This window comes from Formica exsecta, unplaced genomic scaffold (genome assembly GCF_003651465.1).
Source record: "Formica exsecta isolate Colony F162 unplaced genomic scaffold, ASM365146v1 scaffold125, whole genome shotgun sequence".
Taxonomy (NCBI): Eukaryota; Metazoa; Arthropoda; class Insecta; order Hymenoptera; family Formicidae; genus Formica; species Formica exsecta.
Genome location: NW_021848584.1, coordinates 408011 through 420454, shown reverse-complemented (window position 1 = coordinate 420454; position 12444 = coordinate 408011). Strand labels below are relative to the sequence as shown.

General features: G+C 31.7%; 2 protein-coding genes and 1 long non-coding RNA gene across 3 annotated transcripts in view; 2 read left to right on the top strand and 1 right to left on the bottom strand.

Moving 5' to 3' along the window:
* Window positions 1-3940: 3940 nt before the first annotated feature.
* LOC115245663 lies at window positions 3941-4934 on the top strand. Its single transcript, XR_003885580.1, has 2 exons — window positions 3941-3993; window positions 4725-4934. It is a non-coding gene; the product is annotated as an uncharacterized LOC115245663 (long non-coding RNA).
* Window positions 4935-5860: 926 nt separating this feature from the next.
* LOC115245668 (protein LLP homolog) lies at window positions 5861-7238 on the top strand. The gene is made up of 2 exons (XM_029824082.1): window positions 5861-6095; window positions 6257-7238. Exons 1-2 carry the CDS (start codon window positions 5936-5938, stop codon window positions 6535-6537), a joined length of 441 nt encoding a protein of 146 aa, XP_029679942.1. The 5' UTR covers window positions 5861-5935; the 3' UTR covers window positions 6538-7238.
* A 117-nt stretch (window positions 7239-7355) lies between these two features.
* LOC115245667 overlaps window positions 7356-12444 on the bottom strand; it is a 25955-nt gene continuing 20866 nt past the window's right edge. The window contains exons 2-9 of the mRNA XM_029824081.1: window positions 10604-10666; window positions 10287-10372; window positions 9868-9963; window positions 8695-8820; window positions 8529-8615; window positions 8374-8447; window positions 8202-8309; window positions 7356-7560 (exon numbers count right to left, since the gene is read on the bottom strand). Coding sequence (XP_029679941.1) covers window positions 7393-7560; window positions 8202-8309; window positions 8374-8447; window positions 8529-8615; window positions 8695-8820; window positions 9868-9963; window positions 10287-10372; window positions 10604-10666 — 808 coding nt within the window. The 3' untranslated portion in view covers window positions 7356-7392. The remainder of the gene's footprint in view (window positions 7561-8201; window positions 8310-8373; window positions 8448-8528; window positions 8616-8694; window positions 8821-9867; window positions 9964-10286; window positions 10373-10603; window positions 10667-12444) is intronic.

The window sequence follows — 12444 nt, the reverse complement described above, 5'->3', positions numbered from 1 at the left end:
GGAGTAGTAGTGTTTGGGCGCGAAAGTCTTGGCGGGCCCGGCAAGAAGGACAGGCTAGGTTAAGGTGAGTAGATAAGTATATTTATAAATAATGCATGCGCAAAGAAAAGGAGCAATTAAACGACCGAAAGTTAGAGACTTTCAAAATGCATGGCTGCATGAGGATAATTTTAAGATAATGTTTTTATATTTGATAAATTTTATTTATGTTCATTTTTATAAATAAATATTTTTATTTTTTGTATTTTTGTATGAATACTGGTGAGGTTTTTGGCAGTTTTCCTTACCCGTGCAACAAATGTTGGTATTCTATGAGATTCTGCCAAAAATAAAATATTTTATTTTCGTTTGCATAAAAATGTGTTTTTAATTAATTATTTTATTACCCTCTTTCCCCTTTTTCAGCTTAGAATTTATTTATAATATATATATATATATTTATTTATTTAAATATTTAATATTTTTCTCATACATTTTGAACAATTATTAGATATTTTTGCGCGGGTGATTAATGGTACTCCTTTTTATCCAACTAAGCACTGTACTGGTACCGCGTTTGCCACGCATGCGCGAAAAATCCCGGCCCGAACAACAACACTGAGGTGCGATCGAGCTGCCCCGAATCTGTCCGAGAGTTATCTCTCCTCGACGATGTTCGAGCGACGTCACGTGATGAACACGCGCGTACAGAAGCGGAACGTCGCTGCGTCTCTCCGAGCGGCCATTTAGACAATCTTTCAGACGATGTTATTCTAAAATCGAATTTTAATTCGATATTGCTGACATATACGTCACGCTCGTTAATTAATGCGAATCATTAACGTCCGTAATTAAAGTTTATGCGGCAGTCTTGAAGAAATTGAAAAATATATAGTAAAACGTATACATATAGATAATTAAAAAGAGATTAATAAAACGTATGTCTAATGATTTTTGAAATTTCTGTCTAAGATAGTTGCATTAAAGTTTATATTAATCACTTTTTTTTTACATTTATAAGCTGATAACGCCTTCGCTATAAAAAATATTATTCTTGAACTAATCTACTATCTGTATTTTTATCAAAAAAAAAAAAACTATCGAAGCATGCATAGCTCGGATTTGGAAAAAGAACAGCCCTGACCCGATTTCTTCACTCTATTCCCTACGTCTCTCCTTTCTTTAAAATGTGCCGATCGTTCCGTAAAGTCAGGGCCCCGGATTTGTCTCGAGTCAGTCCTGATCGCGCGACGAGCTCCGAGAAGACGATTGTGTCACGTTCTTCGATTCCGAGGACGGCACTCTGAGTCAGCCGACCGAAAAACTTTAACATCGTGTATCCAAGGTTGTTTCTGAAATTTGGAAACGCTCCGGAGGTCACAATCGCCCGGCACGATCGCGCTTTTATCTCCGTCACGTCGGAGGATTCTCGCGAGCGAGTCTCGCGCTTGACTTTATCGCTCGGAAAACGCACGAAAGAGACACATAACCGCCGAACATTATCGCGCGCAATCTAATGCCGCATCCGATATGTCATCGCTCGTTACGACGTCGCGATAAAAATTCACTCTCCCGCAAATTTCGCGCGCGTGTCTGCGCAAACGAAACCTTTCTCTGCCGTTGCGTTCCTATACTGCGCGTCTCCGTCGAGACGCTTTTATGTGCTCTTACTCGACTATTTACACTGCAGAGATTCGCGAATTTATTATCATTTGCTAATAGCGAATTCGATTGGATCCCATACAGCACACAAAGATTGCATACATATTGTAGCAATCTTTCACCGCAATATTGCAACTTTGCAAATTCACTGCAAAATGTTGCTGTATCATTGCTGTGGAATTGCAGCAATGATAAAATGTCCGCTTTTAGGAATATTGCATCAAAATATTGTAGCAATATTGCAATGTAATGAATTTGCAATGATGTATATATATTTATTTTTGGGTATATAAATGTGTAATTATTGACGATACATTGTAATTAAATGTCTTTATTTGTACTTATGTTAACGTTATAAATAACATAACATTGCACATAACATATTATTGCACTTAACATGTTCACGAAATAAAAATATATTTTTTTTTATATTAGAGATATATATAAAAATGGTTCAGCTTTACGCGGCGCTTTTATTACCATTAATAATTTATTGAATTTTGTCCATTATTGTTTTCCTTTGTTAAATGTCTGTAAAAATAAAATAGGAGTTAAAATTCATATTTGCATAAAAATATACATACTGCAAATATACATAAATATTTTTATCAAATATTTTAAAGTTCATATCTACAGCAAAATAGAAAATTAGAGAAAGCAAAAAATATCCACATAAAAAATATACGAACATATATCATAGATAAATATAATTTTTACTTTTGCGATCTCAATAATTTTAAGGTTATTAACCTAGGTTATTAACCTTAGGACATGCTATTCTATTATGATTAATTAATACATAATATATATAGGTTGCTATAATAAAACATAATATTATCAAAAAGTTCTTACCTTTTCTCGTACGCAACAATAAAAAATGTTAATCACGAAATACACGACAATCACAGATATGTGCAGCAAGACCGGCGCCTACTACACACGCACACAATTGCGAACGCGTACATGTGCTGCGCAAAGCATACAGTGCAGCAATATAAGCCAATTTAAGAAAAATGTTTTAATAAAATGAACCATTTAGTATTGTTTATCGTTAACATCTTTCATGTAGAAATATTGCAAAAAATTATTTTATTATAATATTTTATTATTAAAATTATATAAAAATTGAATTTTGCAATATTTCCGAAATATTAATGTCATGTTGCTACAAGTGTGCTGGTACTTTGTGGCTCTATATTTCTGCAATGTCTTTGTAATGTTGCATTGCAATTTGCAACATTGCAATGTTGCTGCAATATAATTGCAATGATCTGTGCTGTATGGGTACTGTTTTAATATCTCATTATTGTGTTTGTAGTATTAAACATATATTTGTAAGCTTGCGAGATTTTGCTTTTTCTACATAGTGACCCAGACAGCACAAAATGTCCTCAGGTTCATCCTGAATATGTCCAGGATGGTTCAGGATATTTGTAGGATGTTTTAAGATATTATTATAAATATATTTTATGAAAATTTAATATGCATACATGATTACTTTCGGTTATGTAGGCTATTTAATATAATTTAGAAATTTTAAGTATTGTAATAAGTATTAATGTCCTATAAATGTCCCCTGGATAACCCCTGGATGTCTGTAGGATATCTGCCCTGTCCTTTGGATTTCCAGAGGACATATACATGTGCAATTAATTGTTAACATTAATTTCGTTTAATATTAATAATTGAATTTGATGCGCACATTTTCATATATTCAAAATTATTATTTATTTAATATTTCATGAGAAATGTTACTATGCGCAACATTCCATAAACTTTACAAAAAATAGTATTCAACCGCTAGTTCGTTTGTTTACCGCTATGCGACGCGCGAACTCGTATTTGAGATTTGGTCATGAGAATTATATAAAGCTTGCAAAGAGCAACTAACAGGAAATTAAAAATATAATTATTTTTTATCAGTTCAATTTTTCTGATGCAATCCCAACATAGGGAATTCAGATATTGGATTGTTTTGAAAATATTACACATAAACCTAAAATATTTATGTACAGCACGAAAACCTCAAATATTAAAGAACGTGAACTATTTTTAGTATTAGATTTTTAGTATTGGCAGTAAATAATAGAACGCAATCTTAATTTATATTTAAATTTTAGAATTTGTTCTTTTTAACGTGTGAAAAATATCCCTAACATATCCTATAGAAATCCTTAAGGTGTTCCACAGGATCTCCCTGGATTCTCCAGAGGCTAGTGTATGGCTATCATTTACTCTTCCTCAGGACATCCAGAGGAGATCCGAGGATTAAAATAGGATATCCTCAGGATATCCTACATGTATGTCCTGGATGCCCTTTGGACGTCCTAAGGACATCCTTGTGCTGTCTGGGTTTTAACATTCGACACCTTAGTATCACATAGTGCAAAAATAAAATAATATTTTCTTTTTAACATTCGACACCTTAACATTTACATTTTACCAGTTAATTGGTAAAATGTAAATGTTAAAGGTGTCGAATGTTAAAAAGAAAATATTATTTTATTTTTGCACTATGTGATACTAAGGTGTCGAATGTTAAAACCCAGATAGCACAAGGATGTCCTTAGGACGTCCAAAGGGGCATCCAGGACATACATGTAGGATATCCTGAGGATATCCTATTTTAATCCTCGGATCTCCTCTGGGTGTCCTGAGGAAGAGTAAATGATAGCCGTACACTAGCCTCTGGAGAATCCAGGGAGATCCTGTGGAACATCTTAAGGATTTCTATAGGATATGTTAGGGATATTTTTCATACGTTAAAAGGAACAAATTCTAAAATTTAAATATAAATTAAGATTGCGTTCTGTCCCAGTAAACGCTAGATATTCCTGGAATATTTATAAAATGTTCCTATGATCCAAAATTAACATCCGAAGAATATTCCAAAACATTCCGGAATATTTACAGAATGTACAAGGAATATTCAGATAAGCGCGAAATGTTCCATTTTTTATCCATATTTTGAATATTCCAAAAATATTCTCAGGACATGCTTGAAAAACATTCGGAACATATCCCATGTATATTCCATCATATATTCAGAGTGATATATATTATACAGTAAAGATTATTTTAAGAAAGGGTTTTATAAATTATTTAGATGGTATTCATTTATGAATATGATTCATTTATTCAAAGATTATAAATATAAGACAATATAAAATAAATTTGATACTTCTTCAAGGTACGAACCACCGTACAGACAAATAACGTGTAATAGTCACGTAATGGCTGCGTTCAGTATACAAAAGATGCCACGAGACATCCGTCTCGCCCTGTAGTTAAGACTCTTTTTCTTTTTCTTAATTGTACGGCCTACGACCTCGACACTGAATACGAAACGCAAATAATACCGGCAATATCGGCACCAATTCCTCTCACATGCACATGCTCAGTCAATCAGTTCCTGATATGCATGCAATATGGGCTTACGCACGCGTGAACGCAAGAGTCAGCCAATCACAGACGTAGTCGCTGCGCGCGCAGGTAATGAGATGCGTGCGTACGTCGGTTTTCATTAATGTCCGATAAGATTGATCCAAGAGGGTTCCATTAATATTCTATGGAATATTTTGTGTATGTTCCATACATATATCAAAATGTACACTGAATATTCCTTATTGCTCATACAAGTAGTGTTCATAGAATATTCTGAATATTTCACGATTATTTGAACGTTCTGTGAACATTTCTCTACTATTTCGGTATATACGGAACTTTTGGAATACGAATGGAATATTTCAGGAATATCTAGCGTTTACTGGGTACAAATATCCTGAACCATCCTGGACATATTCAGGATGATCCTGAGGACGTTTTGTGCTGTCTGGGTTAGGAAAAAAATTATTTTAAAAATTTATTTAAGAAAATTTATTTCATTTTACATGCGCATATACATAAAAATATTTCAATTATAATTTATTATCACTGTAGTATATACTAGAATGACAAAACATCACGCGCAACTAATAAAACATTAATAAATCCATAATATTTCTCTGCATTTTTGATCCACAATGTACTTTATTTAGCACGGACATACACCAACCCGTCGTTTTACCATGGCATCAAGAAGTAGATCTGGCCATGTAGTTTCGCCTGCTTTAAAATGGATCTAGTTAGCGCCACTGTACTAGCTAGAAAAACGGTTTCACGAAAAACGGCGGCGTGGCCTCTCTCTCTCTGGCAGATATCTCTCTATGTTTCGTGACTCGTGACCGACCGGAAATCGGAACATAACCTTTTTCATATTTTACTCAAACGTATACATACAACGCACGTGTGAAAAATGGCTAAGTCGTTGCGTAGTAAATGGAGAAGAAAATGCAGGGCAGTAAAGAGAGAACGTTATGCGGCAAAGGAATTAGATAGATTGAAGAAAACTCTTGGTATTGATGAAAATGCATCTAAAGATATTGAAATGACAGATATTCAAGAAATCGCTACAGGTATGATTTCACATTTGCATCAACGCATTAAAGGCAATAAAGATATTTATAATAATCATAATATAAATATATATTATATAATAACACAATTGTAATAAATATTATAATATCATATATAATGTAATAGATAATGTAACACATGATAATCTTTTATATTGTAGTTGTTGACGCAAAAAAAATCAAAGAAGACAAGGCTAAAGCTAAAGCTAATGATATAAAAAGCGATGTAACCACAGATCAAGAACAGATGGAAGTAGAAGGTGCTAGAGTATATAATAAGAAAACATTGCGTGATCAATACGGTAATTATCCTGTATGGATGAATAAACGAAAGATACTCAAACATAAAAAAGGTAGAGCAAAAATGCAGAAAGCCAGCAAAATATCAAGCAAAAGACTCACCAGACGACAGAAGAAGGCAATTGAACAAAAGAAAGATTAAATCTTTCTCCATAAATTGTAAAGTTAATTTTTTCATGGTGTTTATAAACTTTTAAATATTATAAAATTTGTTTTTTTTTATTTTCTATAAATACTTAATTAACTAAGTATTATACCCTATCATGTTTGTTGAATCTAAAAGAGCGGATGTTACAAAATCATGATAAAACTACCTTTTTTATTTTTATGTTCCTTTTTTTCAACTGGTTTGTCATAGATTAACATATCTGAGTAACTTTTTATTACATATTCTTTCACATATATTTAACTATATTTTGATTATGATGCTTTTTATGCTGAGTAAAATTTTTCTGAATTTTGATTACGGGTTATATAAAATCATTCTTTTTTTGGCAATTTTAATTGTTTATATAACTTTGAATTAAAAATGCACTTGTTCTTTTAATGTCATATGATACACCATTTCCATCTTTTTCAAAATTTAAATTAAAAGATTTCAAATACAAATCCACATTGTTTTATTATACATATATAAAAGTTGAGTACAAATAAACATATTTAAATTATACACTACTATTGTTACTAGTCTGCAAGATGTAACAAATATTAAATTATGGCAGTGGTATTATTTCACGGTAGGAAAATTCCGTGTAAAATGTATGACTAAAATTATGTCAACATTTTGAGATAAAAGCGACCAATGTCATTCTATGGCTTGAGAATAAATAAATGTTCTGTTCTTGAATATACAGCATTTTTTTCTATATCTTCTATTTAAAAATATTAATCGCGTCTTTGCATAACATTCCGACGGCGCAGAAACTTTATGGTAAAAATACTACTATCCGTTATTAGTATTAAATAGTACTGATAATAGAATGACGCTGTAGCAATGCTAAAAGTTCAACGACCCGCTATTTATTGGTATCGCTGATCTGCAGCGTATTCTCAGACGATTTTCTAATTCCGCGACGCGATTCATCAGATGATGTATTTTTCTCACTTCTGCCTCGTACTGTTTCATTTTGCTTCTCATATCATATACTTCCTGTTGCATTAGTTGCTGAAACAAATCGTGTTATCGTATTCATAAATAATGTAAAGAATATGTTTTTACTAATACACTTTGATCTCGATATAGCTCGAAATAAGAAATAACGCAGCAAACCGAAATTGTACTATATTGAATCATATATTCCTCTGTTTTTTTTATTCCTTTATTACTCTGATATTTGTTTCTTTTATAAGACTGTAAAGAAAGTAAAGATAAAAATTTCATCTTCTTCCTTTATTAACAAATTCTAAATAAATTGGAGATTAACAAAAAGTTTAGTAAATCGAGATTATATTTTCTCTCTCATTGATAATCATCGATCATGATGTGTTCTTTTATTCTTTTAGAAATAACTATAAATGCATATTATATATATATGTCTTACTAGATAATCTAAGTAGCAGATATATAAATCTAAAAGTAAATAATTGCTCGCGATTTTCAATTATATGTATTATCGTTGTGTAGGATAATAATAAAACTAAATCTAAAAGTTAAGGAGATAAAAAGTATAAATAAATATACATATATTTTTGCGCCTTTATTTATGCAGTAAAATTTAATTACGCGAAATTATTTGCGAGATTTCTGTCATGCGTTATATCGAGAGATTCGAATGTATAATATTTTAATGTATCTCAAATATATACCACGTTCTCGACAGTTATCTTCATCTCGTTGATGCTGTCGATTGCTAATGTGACTTTGGTGTTCATCTCGGAAGCCTCCGTATCTCTCTTTCTGTTTTTGGCCACTTGCTAAAGAGTTTTAATATGTTTTTTTTTATTAATTACGTATTATGTTGATAAGTATTTAACTTACCTTTTCGAGTTTAGTTAATCTCTTTAAGATGATCTCGTAATCTTGGTCATCATCGCTCACCTCGTTTTCTGTATCTATAAAGAGGAAGTTAATAGATAGAAAAATAAAAATTAATACTATTAAATTTTAAGATTGAATTATACATATATACATACCATGAGAAGACATCGGATCTTTTGTTGTCAACACGTCGTGAAAATCGTTTTCCAAATCGCGGGCTTCAAAGGCGTTTTCATCAGTATCTATAAAAAAAATAGGCATATTTTCTCAAAGTTATTCTTGGTAAAATTTTATTTTGAATTTCGCGTTTTGCATACTCACCATTCCTCCGACAGGATTGGCCATCTTGTTGAAGTTGAAACCCGGTTCTACAATGACATCGATAGCTACCGGGTACGTTTATACAAAGTTGTCCGCACGGTTTTTCTATCGCGCACTCGTCCACGTCTGCGAAATAAAGAAATATTAATGTTATTTATTAATTAATAAGAAATATTAGACGATACTCAATTTATTTTTTTTACGAGCTATCTATAAAGTGGTGCATTATCTTTTGGTACTAAAAAATGTTATAAAAAGATATAAAATTATTTAACATTAAAAATAATAGATTCGAAGTAAAGTTTTAATAAAAATTTAGCTATGGGAAGATATATGATATAATAGATAGCAAAATCATATTTTAATTGTATATAGTTTGATTTAATATTAGCGATTTTTTAAATTCTTTTTATAAGATACGAATCTCTCTTTCACATATTTTTTACATTTACTTGGTAAAATATTAACTTATTAAATTATCGGATAATAATAACATATATACATGTAATTAGACATAATTGATCCTTATAACATAAACATTGAAGCAACTTGATCAATTGCCTTCTCGTGCCTGGTATCGTCAGATGTAATTAATTATCGACGTGAAGCGATACGCTCCTTGATAGGATCACGCGAACACCAAACTAACTGCAGCGCAATCCGTATTGCAGTGTTCTATATGTCTTGCATCGGTCGGCTGCAACCAAGCAATTGTCGCGTTCTCTTGATAGATTTACGAGCGATTCTTCGTCGCGCTACACGAATGTTCTAATCACTGTTCTTCATATATTATGCAAACGCTACTTCAACTTTTGTTCTTTATCTCGCCCTTTTATAATAAAAACATGTTATCATATCGGTCAAAATAATTGATAAAATAAATTCTAAATTATTTTAAATTTTTATGAGAAAGAGAGAGAGAGAAAGAGAATTTATAGCTTTTTAAAATAAGCTTTATTTCACAAAATAGTGTTATTTATTTTCTTTAATTATGTATAGATGTGCTAATAATGAAGATGACATAATAATATATATGATATTCTATGAGAGAGAAAAAAAGAGAGAGGACAATACCAATTTCTAGATCGTATAATTTTCTCGTCAAAGCTAATAATAACAATCAATGCAGCGTGAATGTTCGTAATCCTAATTTGTATATGCAATTAAAATTACCTGTCTGGCATTGATTGCCAGTATAACCCTTAGGACACGTGCATTTACCAGACGAGGTACAAATTCCACCATTCAGACATAGCGCTGGGCACGTGGCTGAAGAACAATTAGATCTAGATTAGACGATTCATATAATTGTAAATAATGCCAGATTGTTCAAACATCGAAAGAATATATGGATGGAATGTTGAATATATGTATTAATACTCTATGCTTTATGTCATATATATTAACAGTTTAAAGTAATATATTTTGCACTGTTAATAAGTCTCGCATTTCACACATTTCTACATAAATCATATTTTAATTTATTGCAAATATAGATAATAAATATTTAAATAATTTAAATTGTTATATTTTTCGATAATTGTAGACAGAGATTACATTGATTTTGAAGAACTGTCATTAAATCTACTTACGTTTATTACAACCAAAACTCAAATGAGTAACTTGCGACCATCCCGGGCAGCAAAAAAAATTGGATGTCACCTCGGTATACACTAATCTAGAATATTCCATAAATTTTTTTTAAGAAATTATAAAATTCACGAAATATAATGTATGTTATAATGGAAAAACTAAAGTGGAAGGTTTTTCGTTACAAACATTCATAAATCTATAAATATTTACATTTTCTTGAGTAATTTATCGTAAAATTGTAATAATTAAATCGTGATTTATATCTGGTTTATGTTGATGAAAGTTTCTGTGCATTTATATGAGATGTGCAAAGTACCTAATTTGTTTCCCCCGATGATGATGAGACGTTATAGGAGCTTGTCTCGCACACACTCGTCTCCTGAAATACAAAATATTAATTTTTAATCCAGAAAAGAAAGAAAGCACTTTTTGTAAATGTATTATATATATTATATATATATAATACTTGATAATCAGTAATCGCGATATCTGAAAGCAAACCGGATGTATAATAAAAGGTATTATCGCGCAGATATTATCAGTAAGAATCCTCTTTATATGAATTTTTAAATAATCCTTTCTTCGGATCTCATATCGATTTCAGCTTTGCATTTCGTTATTGCGGCTTATGCGACGGGAAAATTAAATCGGCCGGTTGGTCATTTCGATAGTCATCGTAAACGTGCGCGTGTCCCATGTTGGACTTCTTCGTTCCAGCTGGACTGATCGCTAAACCACAGTCATTTGAATCGTAAAGTATGCAGAAGGCCGGTTAAATCGTAAAATACGAAGGCCGATCGAATACATACAGACGAAATAAGTATCTGCGTTGGTGACGGTATTACAGCTTGTCATGCCTCGAGCCGGCTTTGGAATCAAGCTTACAAGATATGAAACCGATTGTATTTCTGATTAAGGACCAAGAAAACTTTAAAAGTAAAATGAATAATATCATTGTATGATCTGGAATCAAGATTGAATCTTGAAAATATCATATCAAATCACTTAGCAAGAGCAAATCGTGAAACGCGACGGTGTGTATCAGATAGCGGAAAGCTCTCAACGATTTATAACATATGGCAATCGTATGTATAATTAGGCATCGGAACGAACGCTTGCCCGACAGTACCACTTCGTCATCGTCAGGCCGTAGAAAATTGCATTTCACCATGTCGCTGTCGTGTTTGCTGAAACGTAACACGACATTTACTGTCCCAACAATGAATACTGAGGACTCGGTGGTCCCCGTCTACGTCGGTTTCTCGCTCAAGAAACGCGATCTATCGCTGGATCTGTCATGAGTGACTGCACAAAGGATTTTATATGCACTTATATATGCGTAAATTCGCCACCATTAAATCTTTTATTAACTCATGTGCATAGTTCTGAATAATTCTCGATTTGTTTTCTCATTGTACGTTCAGCGCTGAATGCAGCTTATTGATTGGAAGTCTTTGTTCTCTTGCAATATATGATGTGCAATAAATTTAACTTATTAATATAATTTAATAATAATTAATATAATAATAATTTTTAATAATAATATTACAATTTTAAATATATTGTTGTAATTGTGATTTTTAATGCAGCATGTTACGTCATAATTTGCAAGTTATGGACAGACATAAAAATAAATTTAAGCGAATTTCTTAAAAATATCAGTCTTGTGATTTTCGGATACTAAACACAGAAATTTCGGACTTTTCAAACATAATGTTTATTAATAACAGGTGTTTCTGGGAATCCCAAGACTGTGTTAAGAACTTGCAAGAACGTGCTAGTAAGGACGAGCCGTATCTATAATTATCCGAGAGAGAAATGATCAGAGGGATTAGCACAGCATGTGATCGCGTATCGCGAATGTACTGTTCATTTGAATGGCTTCTTAATGCCATCACTTTCACCTCATAAGTTTATTCAGCAAAATTAATGTTTTGAACTTAACGCTTTTCTCTTGGCACAATTTCATGAGGAATTTATTATTTACGAATTGGCTAAAATAATGCAAATAAGTAAACGACTTGTTTATAGTACCGTTCATTTTATATTACTTGTATTACGTTGCTAATTCCTTAATATTATATGTATTTTATTTTAAGAAAATTTTAATATAAAGTTAAAATTTGTCTAGACATGAAATTCAAAAAAAAAAAAAAA